The following is a 22,228-nucleotide window of genomic DNA, read 5'->3' as shown; positions in this document are numbered from 1 at the left end:
ATGTCTACCAAGTTTTGTGTCAGTTCTTGCTAAGATACAGCCTCAGCCTGTTCAGCGGCTTTGCTGTCAGAGTCATTAGGCCATTACAGGCAAACCGCTTCAAAGACAAACTTTTGTGAGGCTTACTGTTAGATAAAAATTGTAGGAAGAGTAGCGGAACAATGGTTTTTGACAAAATACAAGATGAAAGAAGATCTAATTAGGCAGAAATTGTCGTCATGGGGTATGGTGAACTCGTCTCGACCGAGAGATGCCTTGCTTGGACACATGGTTCAAAAGTTATGTCCATAGAAGTAGTTATATATTAGGCCCAAATTTTACATTAACATTGGCAACACTTTGCCCAAATTTGGTCAGAATGTTCCTTCCGAATCCTCCCCAATCACAAAGTGTGCCAAATTTCTGTTTACCAGATGGTTCTATGGGCTGCCAGAGACACCCTAGGCAGAAAAAGAAGAAAAAAGAAGAAGAAAAAGAAAAGGAATAACAATAGGGTGCCTATGCACCTTCGATGCTTGGCCCCCTAATAAGCTTATAAACCAGAACAGAATGCTGGCTTTATCAAGCCAACAACAACAAAATAATAATACCAACAGAAACAATAGGGCCCTTCACCCCATTGGTGCTTGGGCCCTAATTCTACAGTATATATTTATGCCCAGAATACCCATACCCCAAGTAACTATGTATATACCTGGAAGAAGATGCCAGTGTACACAGCTTTTCAATCCTCCTCCGGATGTCTGGTTCAGGCATTTCTAGAGACTGAAGGTCAGGTAAAGTCGCCTCCAGAGGACTTACGTATAGCACGTCCACTTGCGGATTGGGTAAATCTATCTGTAGGAGATGCATATATAAAGTAATTGTCCCCATCCTGAATTCTTCTATTTTTGTGCATCTTTCATATTAATTGTTTTAGAAATTAAAACAAAATCTAAGATAAAACTAAGGCAACCTGAGTAAACACAACATACAGTTTTAAAATTATAATGTTATTTATTGAAGCAAAAAAGTAATCCAATACCAACTGTGCCTGTGTGAAAATGTATTTGCCCCCATAGTTACTTCCGCAAATCTATGAAACTGCATTCATAATGGGGTTCAGCTGGATTAGACGCAACCAGGCCTGATTAGTGCCAGCCCTGTTCAATCAAATCAACAATTAAATAGAACTTTTAAACTGCATGAAGTTGGTCAAAAGATCTTACCCAGTAACACACTATGGCAGTTGAAAGAAATTCCAGAAATTATGAGGAAAAAGGTGATCGTAATACATCAGTCTATGAAGGGTTTCAAAGGCTCTGGGACTTTATGGAAAAACTTTGCACAGTAGTGAACCTTCCCAGAAGTGGCCAAGCTTCCAAAATTCAACATGGCAACAAAGGACCTACAGGCCTCTCTTGCAGCAATCACTGTTCATGACTCCACTATCAGAAAGACATTGGGTAAAAACAGCACCCATGGAAGAGTGGTGAGGCAAAAACCACTGCACCACACCCAGAAGAACATTAAGGCTTGTCTGGATTTGGCCAAATCACACCTTGTTAATCCTCAAACCTTTTGGGAGAATGTTCTGTGGACTGATGAGTCGAAAGTGGAACTGTTTGGAAGACAGGGGTCCCGTTACATCTGGTGTAAACCACAGAATTCCACAAAAAGAACATCTTATCTACCATCAAGCATTGTGGTGGAAGTGTGATGGTGTGGGGATGCTTCAGGGCCTGGGCAACTTGCAATAATTGAAGGAAACATGAATTCTACTCTCTACCAGAAAATCCTAAAGGAGAATGTCCGGTCATCAGTTCATAAGTTGAAACTCAAGCGCAACTGGATTATACAAAAAGACACTGATACAAAGCATAGGAGTAAGTCCTGGTCTTGGAAGTAAGTGAAAGGCTGATGTCTAGTTATAGGAAGCGTTTGGTTGCCATTATTGCTACTAAATGCGGCACAACCGGATTTTAAATTTTAAGGGGGCAATTAGTTTTTCACATTGATGATAGGTGTTGGATAATAATTTTTGCTTCAGTAAAAAAAACTTTTTGTGTGAATAAATTTGGGGAATTAGTAACTACGGACGCTAATACATTTTTACAAAGGCCCAGTTGGTATTGGATAACTTTTTGCTTCAATAAATAACATTATCATTTAAATACTGTATTGTGTATTTACTCGGGTTGCCTTTGTTTTTTGTTGTACTTCGTTTGAAGAGCTAAAACTATTTAGTATGAGATGTACACAAAAACAGAAGAAACAGATTCACAGCAGTGTATATCTATATAATTAAATTTTCTTTAACATGACAGAAAAGAAAATGACAGGGAAATACCTGCAGTATGATTCTTTCTTCCAGGTTCTTACTCTTTCCCACAGGTCCAGGCAAGGACAATGGAGGAGATGTCCACATACTCAGCAGCTTAGTCCCTCTAGCAAACACCCTACAATATACCAATGTCTGCATTTTAGTCATTCATTGAGCATCTACCTCTGGTTACAATGTTCAATCAGAAAAACAAAAGAAGAGAAAGCGAAAATGCTGTAAATATAGCAACCCTCCATGGACAAGTATATGCTGCACACCAAAAGCACACATCAAATACTACATAAATAAAGAGAATATACAGTCATGAGAAAAAGAAAGTACACTCTCCTTCAAGTCTATGTTTTTATTAATCAGGGCCTAAATAACAAATGATAGTCCTCACTAACTTCTGTAAGCAAACAAATAACCTCGGTTGACGAAACAAACCCAACAAAAACAGATTTCTTTATGTAGTCCTTTCTTCTTGGCATGATGTAGACATATACCAGAGTGCTCCAGAACACCAAACTGCCAAAGGTTCTGCTTTTATATAGGTAGTCACACTTCTTGATGATTAAGTAATCTTGTGCATGTCATTAATAACACCTGGTTGCTAATTATGTTCTTAATGACTGTGGAAGAAGGAAGGATGTACTTATTTTTTTCCACCTGGTTTCTCATTGTTGGGTTACTTTCTGGGGAAAACTGACTACATATTGAAATCTGTTGTGTATTTTTGTGTCACCACCTAAGGTTATCTGCTTGTTTATAGAATTTGCTGTATAACTGTATAACATAACAGTACAACTTTTTAGCTTTTTAATATTTTAGACAACTTACACAAAATAAATCAGTCTGAAAGATTTAATAAAAATTGCTTCATGCATTACCGCCTGAAGTCAAAGAGAGGCATGATGACTTTGCCTAACAGTTCTGGCCCCTTGTGCTGTTTGTTGGAATCAGGAGAGTTAGTAGAATTCTGGTTGAGAACTCCATAGAGAGAGAGGCTCAAAACGGTCTCCAGAGGTAACAAGGTGACAGAGATGGGAAAGTTTATCCTAAACAACAAAAAGGCAACAAGATCAATCAGGAATACAAATTGTATAAGAAGTTGCAATCCTGTGGTTAGAAGAATACTTATATATATATATATATATATATATATATAAAATAAATAAATAAAAAATTCTGATCACTCACAGTTCATCCCATTTGATGTGATAGAAGAAGCTCCTGTATATCCCAACCTTCTTGGATTTGACAGGCTTCAAAAGATTCCCATCATTGTGCATCAGAGCACACATCATGAAGTATTTTTCATAACTACAGTACAGGAAGAACATAATAACAGTACAGGAACAAATGACACTTCTGGCATGTAAACAGTGTAAATGGCTTAAAATGAATAATATCATGATTGAGTTTCATGGTGTTATCATGGAGTGTTACACAATAAATTTATGCTATAAATGTTACAACCTATAAAAACATAATATTGCTTTGCAACACACAGAGTGGATATAAAATGTCTACACACCCCTGTTAAAATCAAAAGGATTTTCACCTTTAATGTCACAAAACAACCAACAATATTAAAAATTTATAATAATGTGGTTATACAATAACCAGCTATTGTTCTGGTTATTGCATAAGAGAAAGGAGAGCATGAGCATGTGAGCATCTGTGCATGTGGACAGCAGTGACTATACAGTATGTGAGTGGAGGTTGCAATGGGATTCAAAAGGCAAAATGTCTGAGGCCTTCTAGTAGCTGGCTGTAGTACAATTTTTAACCCGTCCATTTAATATCAGTGAATGGGAAAAGAACCAAATCTGCATTTTAAGTTACATCTCCACAATTTGTTTTTAGGAGTGGTGTTCTGTTATTTTTACAAGTTCAGTTGACTTTCAGTTTCCTTATGATAAATGTGTTTTATAGGAGTTATTTGATGATAAATAAAAGAACGTTGTTGATGAGGTGATGGACACATACACACTGTTCACTGTTCAACATGAACCTGAAACTTTTCTTGCGATTACATTCACATTTATTCATTTAGCAGACACTTTTATCCAAATCGACTTATATATATATATATATATATATATATATATATATATATATATATCTCAAGGGGAGAACAATACAAGTAACCACCATGCAAGATTTATAATTGCGCTCTAGAGAAGCAAAGTGCGCAGAGTAGAGGTGTTAGAGCCGCAATACGTTTTTTTTTGTTGTTTTTTTTTTTGTATTATTTTTTATTTTTTTTATAATGTGGAGTTGGCATTTTAGGGGTTTGTTAAGTGCTCATGGAAGAGGTAGGTCTTTAGCTGTTTTTTGAAAGTAGTGACAGATTCTGTGGTCCGGCTTGAGGTTGGAAATTCATTCCACCACTGAGGGATAGTTTGCTTGAAGGTTCTGGAAAGGGACCTTGAGCCACGCTGAGTAGGCAGCCCATTTACAGCACAGCAAACTTTAACATCTATAAAACTTTGTATCTTTACAGTGTTGACAGCTTTGTCAGTTCTATAGAAAAGCAATGTCTTGTTCTTCTGTTAATTGTTTTAACAGTCACTCCTTTTTAACTGAACTCAGAACAAACAAAATGTGCAGAGCATTAAAGAGCATTTCTCTATTCAGCTGGATTGCACGTGCAACCTACAACATATTGCACATGTCAGATTAAGATGAAAATCATGGAGAACAGCAATTTTCTTCCTCAAAAAATAGGTGCGCTGAATTTGAATGCTGTTTACCAGTATATTTTCAGTTGGTACCTGACATTAACTACTTATACTTGCATTACTATGATTAAAATGATGAATATATCAGCTAGCAAGCAAATAGTAGCTCATTCAATCAGTGCAAAAATTATATGACTACAGTTAAGCATGTTACAATGTTACAATATTAATTAATAATGCTGCACTTGCCAGTTTCAGTTAGCTGATCCACAACATTAAGTTGCACTTCAAGTAATATTTCACACACTTACTATATCACACAAACAAAGCTGTAAATTATCTAAATAAAGGGGGGGGGGGTTCCTATTTCTTTTGTCACTATCTCTTAATTCACAAAGTGTCTATCAAATCTGAAACTAACATGATCACATAGTGTAACATACCATCAAAATGCTCAATAAAAAGAAATATTACAATAGGATTTTTATTAGGGCTGTCAATCAATTAAACATTTTTATCAAATTGATTACATGATGTGCCGATTAATTAATCACAAAGAAATTACCCCCAAAAGATCATTCAATGTCATTACTGTTTTAGATGAGAAGAGCACTGAATAGACATTACAAAAAAGTAGCTTTAAAAAGAAATATATAATTTTATTAGACTTATTACACAAACTTTTAGGTTGTATTGGAGGATGCAATTCAAAATGTTTCCATCAACTCCTTTCCACCATATTAACAGGCCTACAGTCTGTAGCAATCTATGGAAGCCCTAAGCGGTAATGAATTATTTTTTTCCTTTCTTGCTTTCTCGTGATATCAACATAAACATTTTCTTCTCGTGATCATGACAGGACATAAAAAGCTGTTTTCTCATGATGCCATTTTTTTCCACAAGAAAATCTCACGCTTTGTGAATGGGAGCGGTGTTGCATGCACATTGGAGTCTTCGAAATCATAAATGCAATAAATACCCGCTGTAGAGATGAGCTTTATCTCACTATTAAGAGAGAGGGATGTCCCCTTGTCAAGTGTCAGACAGTAATGTGGAAGTTGTCAGTCACTGACAGCTATTTCAGCTTGATTGAGTCCCTGAACAAAGTAAAAAAATATATATCTGTTCATCCATGATGCTGTGGGATTGCGCTAAGTTTTTGCTGCCTCCAGAACAATAAAAAAAAATGTTATGTAAAATAAACAGAAAAATTTATTCGTAATCATGAGAAAACAACTTTGTTATTTTGATATCATGAGAAAATAACTATTTTGGTATGTTGAGATCACGAGAAAATTAGTTCAAGGAGTTTTATTGTCATTTCAACCATATACAGCTGGTACAGTACACAGTGAAACAAAACAACGTTCCTCCAGGACCATGGTGCTACATAAAACCACACGCTAACCACATGAGACGACACAGAACTAAATAAGATCTACACACTCTACACAAAGTTCACGTGCAGACGTGTGCTAACAGCACAGGACAGTACAATACTACTAAAACAGGACAACAGGCACAGTAAGTCGAGAAAATAAAGATTTTTTTTTTAAATAATGAGTGTTGAAATGAAATACACTCATTTTGGGAAAATGGCTGTTAAAGATTGCAGAATTTCATATTTGCTGATTAGAAATAACACTTTTTTTTTTTTTTTTAACGGTAACTCATTTATCATTTCCCCCAAAGCTCTACTACACAACTGACTACACATAAACTATATGTGACGAGAGTAGGCCAAATATGGAAGATATCCCTATTGTTATTCATCGCATGTATTTGACACCTCGATGCACTAACGCTTGTTTTCTCTTTCTCGTGAACACATCTGGTGACGCATTTTGACGAATCTCCACAAATGAGCTTTAACTTCCTTAGTCAATGAAATTCTGTCTCCTTGTTTAGTTTCTCACTATTGGTGAGCTTTAGAAAGGAAATGACCATATTTAGACCAGCTAGAGGGAATGAGTTTCCAATGATATCAAATACTTGCTGTTTTCAAGAGCGATCGCGGAAATATATCTGGCTGAAAAATGCTAACTTATGACAAAGTTCAAGGAATTTGACAGACGTAAGAATAAATGCCTAAAAGTAAACATTTTAATGTGAACTTTTGTCATTTTTACATCCGTGTTAAATAAGACGTTATAGAAAAAAATGCCTTTTTTGCCTGCGTGTCTCGCCTTAATTTTAACACCATGTAATTCTTATGTACATTTTTGTTAAACACCCATTCAGTAATCAAATCAGGGGAGGTTTGTTTTGTTTGGACACATTGTTTATAGAGAGATTTGGATACAAGATAATTTAGAAGATAATTTGTGGGAGCTTTGAAAAATGAGTAAATTTTATTTAGCAGATGCTATTAAATTGGATTACAAAAAGTTCTTTAACTTCACACGCAAGGCTGCAGTGGACAGTTTTTGTGTTTCCTAGCCGCTGGCTTTGTGACAAACATTAGAAACAATCTGCCCTCCCCCTACCTCAAGTCTGTCTGACATAACACACAGATGAACTATGGGTTCACATCAAACGCGAAACGACTGATCGCCTTCGGCTAATTCACGCCTACACGATAGGTGGCACTGAAGAAGAATGCATTTTACGCCTGCACACTAGGTGGCGCAACCCACTATTCAGCTGATCGGCCAATTATTTTTTTTTACCACTGAGAAAAAGAATCACAAACGTTGCCGCATAAGACCACAACACAAACCGTTAAGAAGCACAGAAACAAACTTTTCTTATTTTATGTGTATTCTACCCAGAAGGGGAGGTAGAAAGGTTTTTGTGTGTTTTTTGAACAGCACCATCAAGCTGTTTTACTATGAATGAAATAATGTGAAATATAATGCAATAATACAGTAGTGGGACAAAACCCGAGTTTAATTCCCTAGACCAGCCCACTTTTTTTTTTTGTGGTGGAAGAACTTTGATAAATGAAGTGACAGTAATAACTATAATGGGATAGTAAGAACTGACATGTTTCAACAAGAATATAAAGATAAATAACAAATGACATACTGAGTATTGTTTTCTGCTACAAAAAGTACAATTGTAACATTATGAAAAAAATAGATGTTTGCATTCAAACAAATATAATGTATTTCAGTAAGAAATATACTTTTTTGGCAGCTACCTCAAGCCGTGGTGTGTGACGACGGTTTGTTTATATCTCCATGGTACACACACGTGTGTGTGTGTGTGAGAGAGAGTGAGTGAGAGAGAGAGAGAGAGCGCATATTATCGGTAAAAGGCCAACTGGATGGAAACAGGCAGGAGACCGCAAATATCACACTTTTTTACGCACTTTCACTTTGTCGATAACAGAAATTTGGCAAATGATAACAGGAACTCATTCTCTTCTATCTTCTGGAATACTCTTCTTCGGTGTTTACACTGGTTTTCAAAACAGCTTTCTGTGCTATAGCGCCACCAATCTTGTCCTGTTGTGCAACAGCAGCGGCTCCGGGCACGTGATCTAAAGCTCAAATCTAATTGGACGGCATGTGTCGTTACAGAGCAACAGGAAAAATAATCGACACACTGGTTTAAAAAAAATAAATAAAAATATCGTGCCCGGTGTGAAAAGCTCCATAGGGATCTATTGTTTCAATTCAAAAGTGCCATCGGGTCGTACATTCGCGTGGCTTAATCGCGCTCAGTGTGAAAGGCCCTTAAGTGTTGCTGTCACGTAACTTCTCTTTGTCTATAGTTAGGAAGCTAGATAGCTACAACACCACACTAGTTAGTTTATTAGCTAGTTACCTAGGCCAGTGGATCTCAAACTTTTTCAGTGTGAGGCCCCCCTTGTGTAGATTGCATCCCTTTGTGGCCCACTAGAGTCTTCAAATTTTACAATTTCATTTTGCAACTTTCTCAGCTAACCATTTTAAATAGTCTTAGGTTTTATCAGTGTGTGGCTAACAGTACTGTACACTAGCATATCAACGGATGTCTCTGTTTGGTGTGTGTCTTAGTGTGCCGAGTATAATCGATTTCATTTATTAACATTTTTCATTTTTATGTACATCATAGTTCAAACATCGACAATCCCGATTTACATACAGGTAAAATTATTATTTTTTAAAAAATTATGTTCTATAATTTCTATGCAGCCCGTCTGGCTGCATCTGAGAACCACTGACCTAGGCTAAGCAATGTTGGATGGTAGCTAGCTAGCTGGCTAATTAGTTAAGTTTCAAACATTAGTTCACAATTGCATAGTTCAAGGAAGTAAAATATAGCAGCAGACACATAAAACCTATAATGGTTGGTCATGCCACACAGCCCCGGTTGTTGTATATAAAAATAATGCTAAATCCCACATAAGTGGCAGCTGGTAAGTGCACGGAGACTTCAACACAGTGCTCTGATATGAATGGAGCACAGCAAAGCACTAACGTTAATCAGTGAAGCTAATTTTTAATATGCATGCATTTAAGGGTTAAAAGGTCAGGTAACAAATTGAGTAAATTGTTAAATTCTCAATTTTTATAAAGTGTATTTGAATGGTTTAATTCACAAGAGAACGTACAGATAAAAACAAAGTCAAAAACAGAAACCATGACAGGCCCAGACAGTGTACCACCAAGGCAGCAACTGCAGCGGCATCCTCCTTTATCTTTTAACTTTATAGCATTATACTATCTGTGTGATTTGCACTGCTGCACACTCTAGATTTAATATTAAGTATAATATTAAATATTATATTTTATTTTAATATTATATTTTAATATTAAGTATATTTAATGTGATTCACCCAGGGAAAACAATGTTACTGTACTGAAATAAAGAACTGAAAGTATTGAAAAGTATTGATTAAAACAAGTCAAGCTCAATGCCAATGGTACAAGTTCAAGTGGCTTTTATTATCATTTCAACCATATACAGCTGGTACAGTACACAATGAAACAAAACATCGTTCCTCCAGGACCATGGTGCTACATAAAACAAGACACTAACCACACGAGACGACACAGAACTAAATAAGATCTACACATTTTTACATAAAGTGCACATGCAAACGTGTGCTAACACCACAGGACAGTACAATACTACTAAAACAAGACAAGAGGCACAGTAAGTGACAGTGTAGCACCAACCAGTACACAGTGTGCAAGTGTACGATATAACAGGTAGCGTGGGAGATAGGTGCCTAAGAGTAACAATATAATAAAAAAAATAAAAAATGGTATAAATGTAAACATAACATGCTATGACTTAGTATTCAGCAGATTAGCTTATACCAAATATGGACATAACAGTTATTGCAGTAGCAGCCAGGTAAAGTGTATAATAGGGACAAGAAATTAAATACTATATTTTTATAAATACAGTAGCAGCAAAAATGCAAGAGTGTCAATGCAGGAATATGCAAATGTTGCAATGTTAGTGGGATGGTTCAGTTCAGAGTGTGTGCATGTGCAGGCACGTGTGTGTCAGTCCTGTCTCTGAGAATTGAGGAGTCTGATGGCTTGGGGGAAGAAGCTGTTACCGTGAGGGCCCGAACGCTTTGGTACCTTTTTCCAGACTGCAAGAGGGTGAAGAGTTTGTGTGAGGGGTGTGTGGGGTCATCCACAATGCTGGTGGCTTTGCGGATGCATCGTGTGGTGTAAATGTCTATGATGGAGGGAAGAGAGACCCCAATGATCTTCTCAACTGTCCACACTATCTGTTGTAGGGTCTTGCGATCCGATAAGGTGCAATTTCCGAACCAGACAGTGATGCAGCTGCTCAGGATGCTCTCTGTTTCTCTGTAGAATGTTGTGAGGATGGGAGGTGGAGATGGGCTTTTTTCAGCCTTTGCAGAAAGTAGAGATGCTGCTAGGCTTTCTTGGCTATGGAGTTGGCGTTGAAGGACCAGGTGAGGTTTTCCGCCAGGTGAAGACCGAGTAATTTGGTGCTCTTGCTGATCTCCACGGAGGAGCCGACGATGGTCAGTGGAGAATGGTCACTCCATGCTCTCCTGAAGTCAACAACCATCTCTTCTGTTTTGTCCTCATTCAGAGACAGGTTGCTGGTGTTGGCTCTGCACCGGTCCATTAGCCGCTGCACCTCCTTCTCTGTATACAGATGGGTATGCCTTCCAAAATATAGTCAGTTCATCTGCTGTTTACAATGATAATTCCATATAAATCCTAAAAATGTGATTTGTGATTACGCGATCCAAGATGGCAACGCATGGGGGGCGCGGGGTCATATGCGGTGTGCAAGGAAGTGGAAGCGAGGCAAAAGGGCGGGGTCCATGCCAGGCTAAAAGCAAACCATAAGCGGCCGGCTCTCCCGTCCATCCTCTCCAATATCTGCTCCCTGGACAATAAAATGGAGACACAGCTAAGCGACAGACTTCCAGATGCCACCATTCAGCTAGACAGGCTCACCTTGCACAACAGAAATGCAGCTCTGTGCGGTAAGCCTCGGAGTGGGGGCTTGTGTGTTACATCAACATGCAAGAACTCTGTGCTAGTTTCTAGTTACCGCTCATCGCTGGTGGAGTTTGTGACTGTTAGATGCAGACCTTTTTATGAACCACAGAAATTAACCACTGTCCTTATAATCGGAGTATACATTCCCCCCCAGTGCTAATGCTAAGGATGCGCTCTGTGAACTATATAGGGCTATTAGCAAACTGCAGAACACACACCCCGATGTACTACTTATCATCGCTAGAGATTTTAACCATGAGAATCTCAAGTCAGTGCTCCCTAAATTCCATCAACATGTGAACTTTGCAACGAAAGGGGTGAACATGCTGGATCTTGTTCACACAAACATCCCCAGCGCATACCGGGTGGAGCCCCACCCCCACCTCGGCTACTCAGACCTAATCTCTGTTATGCTAATCCCAGTATACAGAGTGCTCATCAGACGCTCCAAACTGGTTTTGAAGCAAGTGAAAACATGGCCAGCAGGAGCCATCTCTGCTCCTCAAGACTGTTTTGAGCACACTGACTAGCACATATTCAGGGAGGCTGCAACCAACAGTGCCTCCACTGTAAGAAATTAGAGACTGCCTCTAAACAGATTCCATTCCAAGGTAGCTGTTGGAAAAAGCTCTTCCGTGAAAAAGGCTGAATTATCAAAAGGACAATTTACCTCAGTCTCAGCAATATGTGTATAATACCACCTAAAATGACATTCACTCAGTTATAACATGGGAGCAGCAGTGGGACATCAAGAACCATTCCTGAACAAAGGGGTGCGTGACCGTAATTATCATTCAGAAAACCATGTGTCTAGACAATCCTATCACCTCAACATTTGGGGGTCACACCTGACATCAATACTGTGGGAACAGAAAGTGATCACATCAAATGATATCCTTAATTTACATTTAGAGTGAAACTTCATTTACATTACATGCTGAAAACCTGGTTTGACTCCGATGAACCTGAAGTGCTTCATGTACTTTGGCACTGCCATGCTGTAATAAAGTTATTCTTCATTGAAATCTTGGACATCATTTTTTTCTTACACCACCAACGTGGAGGAATACATGGCATCTGTGACCAGCTATATCAGCAAGTGCACTGATGACGTCACTGTCTCCAAGACAATCACCACACACTCCAACCAGAAACCATGGATGACTGTGGAGGTGCGTGCATTGCTGAGTACCCGAGATCCGCCTTCAGGGCAGGTGACAAGGTGGCCCTAAGAACAGCCGGGGCAAAACTGTCCCGGGCCATCAGAGAAGCAAAGTGTGCACACGCCCAGAAAATCCACAGCAACTTCATGGACAGCAGTGACACATGGTGCATGTGGCATGGCATTCACGCCATCAGCAACTACAGGACATCACCAGCCTGTGACAGTGATGCCTTCCTCCCAGATGCGTTGAACAACTTCTATGCTCAGTTTTAGGTGCAGAATGATGTGGCGGCGTAGAAGGCCACCCCTCCTACCAACGACCAGGTGCTATGTCTAACCACGGCTGATGTGAGGAAAACTCTAAACAGAGTCAACCCATGGAAAGCTGCTGAACCAGACATCATCTGGCAGAGTGCTCACAGGATGTGCAGACCAGCTGGCGTATGTTCTCACTGACATCTTCAACATCTCCCTGAGTAGTGCCGTCGTTCCAACATGCTTCAAGGCCACCATCGTCCCCGTCCTGAAGAGGTCTTCAGTGTTCTGCCTCAACATCTACCGTCCATTTGCGCTCACACCCATCATCATGAAGTGCTTCGAGAGGCTCGTCATGAGGCACATCAAGACCCTGCTGACCCCCTCACTGGACACCCTGCAGCTCGCCCCAACTGCTCAACAGATGATGCCATCACCACCACCTGGACAAAAAGGACACATACGTTCGAATGCTGTTCATAGGCTTCAGTTCAGCATTCAACACAATCATTCCTCAGAACCTGATTGAAAAGCTGAACTTGCAGGGCTTGAACACCTCCTTCTGCAACTGAATCCTGGACTTCCTGACTGGGAGACCTCAGTCAGGATCGGGAACAGCATCTCTAGCACCACCACACTGAGCATAGGGCCCCCCCAGGGCTGTGTGCTCAGTCCACTGCTGTTCACTGTGCTGAATCATGACTGTGCAGAAATGCACGGCTCCAATCACATCATCAAGTTTGCCGATGACATAACTGGGTGGGTCTCGTGAGCAAGAACAAGTCAGCATACAGAGAGGAGGTGAAACTGCTAATGGACTGGTGCAGAACCAACAACCTGTCTCTGAATGTCGACAAAACAAAAGAGATGGTTGTTGACTTCAGGATAGCAAGGAGCGACCACTCTCCACTGAACATCGACGGCTCTTCCGTGGAGATCGTCAAGAGCACCAAATTCCTTGGTGTTCACCTGATGGAAGAATTTCACTTGGTCCCTCAACACCAGCTCCATAACCAAGAAAGCTCAGCAATAGCTCTACTTCCTGAAAAGGCTGAGAAAAGCACATCCTACCCCTCATCCTCACCACATTCTACAGAGGAATCAGTGAGAGCATCCTGAGCAGCTACATCATTGCCTGGTTTGGAAATTGCACCGTATAAGATTGCAAGACCCTGCAGAGGATATTGAGGACAGCTGAGAAGATCATTGAGGTTTCTCTTCCCTCCATCATAGACATTTATACCACATGCTGCATCTGCAAAACCACCCATATTGTGGATGACCCCACACACCCCTCACACAAACTCTTCACCCTCCTGCCACCTGGAAAAAGGTACTGAAGCAGTCGGGCCCTCAGGGCCAGACCATGTAACAGTTTCCTCCCCTAAGCCATCAGACTCCTAAATACTCAGAGACTGGACGCAAACACGCACACACACACACACACACACACACACACAGAACATCCCACTCCCGTTACAATATTTGCACATTTCTGTATTGACTGTATTGCATTTTTGCTGCTACTGTATTTAGAAAAATATATTATTTAATTTCTTGTCACTATTATACACTTTACCTGGCTGCTACTGCAATAACTGCTATGTCCATATTTGGTATAAGCTTATCTGCTGAATACCAAGTCATAGCATGTTATGTTTACATTCACAGCATTTTTTAATTATACTGTAACACTTCTGCACCTGTCTTTTGCATAACCTGTTATATCAGACACTACTCATACTAGACCTGTGTACTAGTCGGCGCTACACTGTCACTTACTGTGCCTATTGTTCCTGTTTTAGTAGTTACTGTTGTGTTGTAAGTACACGTTTGCATGTGTACTTTATGTAAAAATGTGTAGATCTTATTTAGTTCCATGTCGTCTCATGTAGATAGTGTGTTGTTTTTTGTAGCACCATGGTTCAGGAGGAACATTGTTTAATTTCACTGTGTACTGGACCAGCTGCATATGGTTGAAATGGCAATAAAAGCCACTTGACAACTTGACAAACATTGAACCATTCATTCTTGAGATATTGTGCTAACAAGAATCTCAGACAGATGTGTAGGCACACTGAAGGATGGCCAGAAGGATGGCCAGATGGATGGACTGGTGGTAAAAACCACAGATATCAATGAAAACGAAAGTGGAGTTCCTGACCATGAAGGTGTACCATCTTTGTATGGCAAACAGGAAGGAAGCTTTTGAAGAAAAGAAAAAAAAAATAAAAATGGACGGACAACCCATAAATGTAATCTCTCACCCAATTAGTGGCACGGGTATAAAAAGTATTGCCAAATTTTAATTCCAAGCCCAAAATAGTGATTACATTCCATACAATCATGTGAGAAAATAAGTACAACCTATCGAAATTGTTGGCTTTTTTGACATATTTGGACAAGCAAACATTGGATCCTCTTTGAAACATTGCTTATTAATAAAGGTGATGCACTATCAATTGATACATAAAATTTACACTTTGCAGTAATTGTCACAACTTAAATGAACAAAAAACAGATCAGTCACCTGGAACAAGTAAGTACACCCCTACATTTATCACACCTTCAAATCCATAAAATTAGAATCAGATGTTCAAGATTGAGTGCCAGTGTCTAGATACAAGAGGGGTATAAATAAGACAGGTTCCACCTGCACTCCCTAAGCAGATTCTAGTGTCTGGTGTTCCCTTTGCTATTGAGGTGTGTGGTGTCATGACAGGATCTAAAGAGTTCTGTAAGGCATTCAGAAAAAAAGGTTGTGGATGCCTTTGAGTCAGGCAAGGGATTTAAAAAGATCTCCAACTTATTTGAAATACATCATTTCACTGTAAGGAAAATAATCTACAAATGGTGCAGATTTCAAACAACTGCCAATTTGTCCTGGACTGGCTGTCCCAGCAAAGAACCCCAAAATTCCATCACAGAATCTGCTAGATGTCTGTCTGTGTCAAAGTGCATGCTTATACAATCAGAAAGAGTTTGCACAAATTTGAGCTGCATGGGAGATGTGCCAGGAAAAAAGCCTTTGCAAGACTACAGTTTGCCAATGAGCATACAGGCGAAGACCAGGCCTTTTGGAATAATATGCTCTGGACAGATGAATCAAAGACAGTTGTTTGGCCACAGTAACAGCAGACATGTTTGGTGCAGACCAAGGACTGCTTTTCAAGAGAAGCACCTCATACAACTGTGAAGCATGGTGGTGGAAATGTAATGGTTTGGGGTTGCTTCCCTGCCTCAGGGACCAGACAGTTTGCGATTCAACTATGAATTCTGCATCATATCAAAGAGTGCTTGAAGATAATGTGAGGACATCTGTCCAAAAGTAGAAGTTGAGCCAAAAGTGTACCTTTCAACAGGATAATGATCCTAATCACGCTAGCAAATCCACCATGGAATGGCTCAAAAAGAAGAAATGGAGAGTTATCGAATGGCATAGCCAAAGCCCGGATTTGAAATGTTGTGGGGGTATTTGAAATGGGCAGTACATGCAAGAAAACCCTCAACCATCTTACAACTGAAAGAATATTGCATGGAAGAGTGGTCAAAAAATCCAGCAAGCCTGGTGGACAATTATGGAAAATGCCTACAAGAAGATATTTCTGCTAAAGGGGGCAATACCAGCTTCTGAGGCTGAGTGTGTACTTACTTTTTCCACAGAAGAATATCACATCTATTGATATTTCTGTTGAATAAATGAATAAAAAATGCTAATTTTCCTTGTGGGTTTTTTCAAGTATAATCACCTTTATTGATAGGCACTGTTTCAAAAGATGATCAAATGTTTGCTTGTCCAAATATGTCAAAAAAGTCAGCAATTTCCATGGGGTGTACTTATTTTTTTCACATGACTTTATAAAGCATTCCTTAATAAACTATAATACACATGACATGTTATTCAATTACATCAATCAGCCATAACATTAAAACCACTGATGGGTGAAGTGAATAATGATTCTCTCATTACAATGGCACTTATCAAGGGGTGGGATAGAAAGGGAGCAGTCAGTTCTCGAAGGTGACGTGTTGAAAGCAGGGAAAGTGGGCAAGTGTTAGGATCTGAGCAACTTTTACAAGGGTTAAATTGTGATTGCTAGACGACTGGGTCAGAGCATCTCTAAAACGGCAGGTCTTGTGGGGTGTTCTCAGGAAGCGGCAGTTAGTACCTACCAAAAGGGGTCCAAGGAAGGAGAACCGGCAACAGAGTCATTGGTGCCCAAGGTGCTATGATGTGCGTGGGGAGCAAAGGCTAGCCTGTCTTATCCGATAGCACAAAAGAGTTACTGTAGCACAACTTTCTGAAAAAGTTAATGCTGGCTATGATAGAAAGGTGTCAGAAAACACAGTGCATCATAGCTTGCTACGTATGAGGTTGTGTAACCATAGACCAGTCAAAGTGCATATGCTGACCCCTGTCCATTGCCAAAAGTGCAATGGCCACAGGAGCAGAAGAACTGGACCGTGGAGTAACAGAAGAATGTGGCCTGGTCTGTTGAATCAGGTTTTCTTTTACATAACGTGGATGGCTGGGTGCATCCGTGTCACTTACCTAGGGAAGATATGGCACTAGGATGCACTGAGGGAAGAAGGAAATCCAGCAGAGGAAGTGTGATGCTGGGAAACCTTGGGTCCTGGCATTCATGTGAGTGTTACGTTGACATGTACCATCTACCTATACGTTGATGCAGTACACCCCTTCATGGCAACGGTATTCCCTAATGGTATTGACCTGTTTCAGCAGGATAATGCACCCTGCCACACTGCAAAAATTGCTCAGGAATGGTTTGTGGAACATGACAGTGTTCAAGTTGTTGACTTGGTCTCCAAATTCCCCAGATCTCAATGCGATCGAGCAACGAGCTCAATCCAGCTCGCAACTTACAAGACTTACAGGAATCTGCTGCCAACTGCTGATATCTGTGCCAGATATCAAAGCGCACCTTTAGAGGTCTTGTGGAGTCCATGTCTCGACAGGTCAGAGCTGTTTTGGTGGCACAAGGGGAACCTACACAATATTAGGCAGGTGGTTTTAATTTTATGGCTGATTGGTGTATAGAATGTAGAATACAGCTGAACAGAAGATAAGAAATATGAATTACAAGGCAGCTCAGATTTCTATTCTAGCACTAAATTAAAACCTATAATGTATTTTATTTTTGAATTTTAAAACATGATGAACCAGATATTGCAAAGCTTTGCAATGGTTTGACAATAAAATGAAAAGGATATTGAACTGAATTGCACAGCTCTTACCTGTTAAACCATGCAGTGGAAATGCCATGAATGGCAAAAAGCTTGAAGTGTACATGCTCAGTGATGCTGGACGCCACTTGGCTGTCTCTCTGCTTTTCTGGATGCTCTTCGTCCGTACGTACAGGGAAGGTCAGGCAGAATGAGCACAGGTAGAGCTTAACCAAATCGTATACTGCATTTGTAAGGGCCCTTAGGTGCTCCTCCACCGCACTTGTATAACCTACAAATAGTGATATATTGTATAATGATATTTAAATAAGATAAGATGTCCAGTCTCAATTTCTGTCCCCACCCTTTCTGTAATTTTGAAAAATGCACTTTAGGGAGTGATCCCAAGCTTGTGCGGAGGCAGTACACAGTGTTTAATGATCCCACTGCATGGATCTGTGCTGAAACGGGATTATATGAAAACAGGCACTGTTGTCTGTACTTCAGATTACATTTTACTGGGAAAGTCAAATATGCATGTAATTGTGATGTGCCAGCCATTTAATCTAAATATTAGTGTGGCTGTTCAAACAGCTGGATATCTAGACTGAAACTGAATCCAATCTATTTCAAATGGCTTCCTATAGTGGTTAAATCTTGTGCTGCTCAGGGATGTGACCACATCATGGCCTGGTTGGCTCTCCCCACTGATCCAATGCAGTTGCACAGCAACTCTGGCAGCCTGAACAATGGTGCTGAGCTCAAATAATTATATAGACAAAAGTTTTACTCATCCATAAACTACCTCTAAATGACTCATGACCTAAACTAATCTGAAAAACTAAAGGGAATTAAAAATACTTGCAATAAGAATAGACCTATAATTTGAAAAAAAAGAAATCTACATGGTTAACACTAACATTAATAGTTTCCTTACGGGTTACGATAACATCGACATTAAAATTAGCTAATAAACGTGAACAATACACTATATGGCCAAAAGTTTGTGGACACACAACCATCACACCCATATTTACTTTTTGTACATCCAATTCCAAACTGGTCCTTTGCTGTTATAATAACTACCACTAAACCACAACTTTCCACTAAATTTTGGAATGTGGCTGTGGGAATTCAGTCACAAGAGCATTAATTAAGTTGGGCACTGATGTCAGGCAAGGAGGCCTAGGGCACAATCACCATTACAGTTCATCCCAAAGGTGATGATGACAGGGCTCTGAGCAGGCCACTTGAGTTCTTCTACACCGACCTCATCAAAGTACATCTTCACGGTCCTCGCTTTGTGCACAGCTGCATCGTCATGCTGGAACATGATTGGGATGGCCCCTTAGTTCCAGTGAAGGGAAACTGTTATGCTACAGTATGCAAAGACATCCTATACAATCGTGTGCTTACAACTTTGTGGCAACAGTTTGGGGAAGGCCCACATATGGGTGTGATGGTCAGGTGTACACAAACCTTTGGCCATATAATATATATTAAACAATAATATCAGTATATAATTAAGGTAATAACACAGAAAGGGAGCAGCTTGATCTCCATAAACAGTCTGTTATAAGCAATGTGTGGTTATACTTTGTGAGAGCTACTGCTGCATTAATAGATCAGAGCAGTCATGTAGGTCCATCGGTGTTCAGGGGCATTGAAAGTTGATCAATTGCTCCCACTGATATTCAAGTGGTGCAAATCCCCCATCTATTTCATCATAAATTTTGGTGGAGTGACATTCAACCAAATTAAACTTTCAATCCATGGAGGGACCATGAGCCACAATTCACCTGTTAAAAATCCAATCTAGCATAATACTTTTTTAAATAATCACTTGTATTAAAAGAAAACAGCAATAATATTTTATATAAAAGTATTTACAGTTAAAACATTTTAACTTAAAGTTACAGTATGCAATATGGTATTTTATCACTAAACTTTGAACATTAACCCATCCTGTTTCTTTATGAAACTTCTTACAATTCTTGAACATAATTAGTTGTGAGCAGAACAAAACCATTAGAAATGTGTCACTTATTGGTACACTACACCTAGAAGTGTAGTGTTGTACTTACCGTTAGTTGAAAATGCTGATCTGGCATTAACCTGTTAACAAGAGGCTGTCATGAATACACAATTTAGTTGACCAACTGAATTGTGTATGAATACCCTCTGTAAAACAATTCAATCTTAGATGCTCTGACCTCTGGTGAGCAGGTTTTAGGAAGGTTGACAGAATGCCTCAGTTTTCGCACAGCATCAGTTATGGCTGGTGTTTCCACCTCATCCAGCAAATAACACAGAGTTTTAACCACATGGATTACTTGATCCACTGCTTTGTACTGTGTGCTCTAATGAGACAGACAGAGAAATAAAAAGGCTTTTAAAATTCATCATCTTATTTAGATTTACTATGACCCGCTGTGTTCTTTTGCACCTCATTCTGAAGGCAGATGTTGACTTGGCTGTGATATTCCTCTAAATGTTCAGCAAAGCTCTCTCTAGAAAAGAAAAAATGAGATGTTAAAAAGAGAATGCATGGCAACAGGCAATGTGAGCAAATGTTTCCTGACTTTTCTAGCCTTTATCAGAGCTAGAGAAGAAGAAAGACATTCTTACCTTGTGACTGTTTTCTTAAAAGGCATCTCAATATCACGTAGGTATTTCTCCAAGTCAATAGGTGAGGCACCATCTTCTTTCTGCTGGCACATGTGCAGAAAGCAATAAAAGTTTAAAGGTTGCATCAAAATGTCTCATCACTAAGGAAGTAGGAATTGTGGTATAATCAAATGAAATCACTGTCACTTCACCATAACCACAAGTGTACAGGTGATTAAGATCTTGAAAAATAATGGTGAATACTGATTTGTGGACCACTACTATATTACTGAAGCCATTTGGTTACTCATTTAAAAATCCTGTGGATGAGTTAGGACACAGGTGATTTCTCCAAGACAGCCAGCACAGATTTCAGTAAATTGATTTATTATTTTAATTCTAGCAATTGGCTATGTAATGTACATTATAATTGATAAGTAATGTACATAATAATTACTTATAATGTATTAAAAAGAGGAGAATATCTTGTCTTTTACTGCATACCATTCTTTGTTGTATAATCTGCATTTAAAAATGTTTAGAATGTATTATGTAGTCAAGTATAATCAATAATTAATCAAGACATCTGGTAATAATATTGCAGCTACAGGCCAAGAAGTTCTTCCAGGTTGAATTCAAGACTGAAGATCCCATTAAATCCTTGTTTCAAAATCAGTGTCAACTGGGCCAAGTCAATATTCTTTTTATACATGGAAGAAAGCACGGTAGAATGTTAACTGATTAATGCTTCATGCAGTACACCTGTCAAGAAGGATCTTCACCATCTTAAAGCTTCTCCACTGATTTAATCATGTTTGTAATTATATTAGCTTGACAGAGCCAATATACGGTTCTCAATAATATATTCTTCTTCTTCTTCTTCTTCTTCTTATTATTAATCACAATGTTGGCTTGATAGAACCAAAATACTTTACTTCATAATCTTAGTATGTTGGCTTGATAGACCTAGCATACTGTTATTATTCTTAATCTTTTTCTTCTTATTTTTTTCCATTGGTACCATTTCATGGAACCATTTATTAGGCATTAGGGTTGCCTGGTAGCAATGCTTTTCTCCATAGGGAATACATGGCAGGTGTGTTTCACTGGTTTTCCAGCGGTTTTGCAGACCAAACCATGGACGCTATAGACATTAAACCTGGCCATTGTGTAGTACTCCCTCACACTTTTTAGACAAAATTCTAGACCTGGCTAACTGAAACAACCCCAGATCAAAACACTTCCTCTGGCTTGTACAGCAGGCATTATGCATGATGTGTGCATCACTTCATGCACTTCCCTTCTTACCCTGATGCACCCATTGCTTTGGAATAGAGTAAATCTGGACTCAGACCACATTACCTTTTTCCAATGCTCCACAGTCCAGTCTTTATGCTCCCTAGCAAAGTGAAGTCATTTTGTTTCTGATTAACCTCACACTGATTAGGCCACACAGCTGTTTAATCCCAACCTTGTAAGTTCTCTTCACATTGTGCATGTGGAAATGCTCTTACTTTCACTATTAAACATAGCCATGAGTTCTACTGTTGATTTTTTTATGATGCGACTTCACCAAGCTTTTTAATGCTCTCCAATC

The 22,228-nt window shown here is 39.3% G+C and overlaps 1 protein-coding gene across 4 annotated transcripts in view; it reads right to left on the bottom strand.

Annotated features, from left to right (window-relative positions):
* The window catches only part of pik3c2a (phosphatidylinositol-4-phosphate 3-kinase, catalytic subunit type 2 alpha), a 138,374-nt gene that overhangs the window by 41,395 nt on the left and 74,751 nt on the right, over positions 1 to 22,228 (bottom strand). For all 4 annotated transcript variants that reach the window (XM_053623267.1, XM_053623266.1, XM_053623265.1 and 1 more), the window contains 9 exons: positions 20,653 to 20,732; positions 20,471 to 20,534; positions 20,238 to 20,384; positions 20,109 to 20,139; positions 18,097 to 18,316; positions 3,503 to 3,625; positions 3,193 to 3,360; positions 2,330 to 2,438; positions 695 to 837 (listed from right to left, as the gene is read on the bottom strand). In XM_053623267.1, the coding sequence (XP_053479242.1) occupies positions 695 to 837; positions 2,330 to 2,438; positions 3,193 to 3,360; positions 3,503 to 3,625; positions 18,097 to 18,316; positions 20,109 to 20,139; positions 20,238 to 20,384; positions 20,471 to 20,534; positions 20,653 to 20,732 (1,085 nt within the window). The remainder of the gene's footprint in view (positions 1 to 694; positions 838 to 2,329; positions 2,439 to 3,192; positions 3,361 to 3,502; positions 3,626 to 18,096; positions 18,317 to 20,108; positions 20,140 to 20,237; positions 20,385 to 20,470; positions 20,535 to 20,652; positions 20,733 to 22,228) is intronic.

Source organism: Ictalurus furcatus, chromosome 4 (genome assembly GCF_023375685.1).
Source record: "Ictalurus furcatus strain D&B chromosome 4, Billie_1.0, whole genome shotgun sequence".
NCBI lineage: Eukaryota > Metazoa > Chordata > Actinopteri > Siluriformes > Ictaluridae > Ictalurus > Ictalurus furcatus.
The sequence above is the reverse complement of the archived record's forward strand: the minus strand, read 5'-3'. Positions and strand labels throughout refer to the sequence as shown.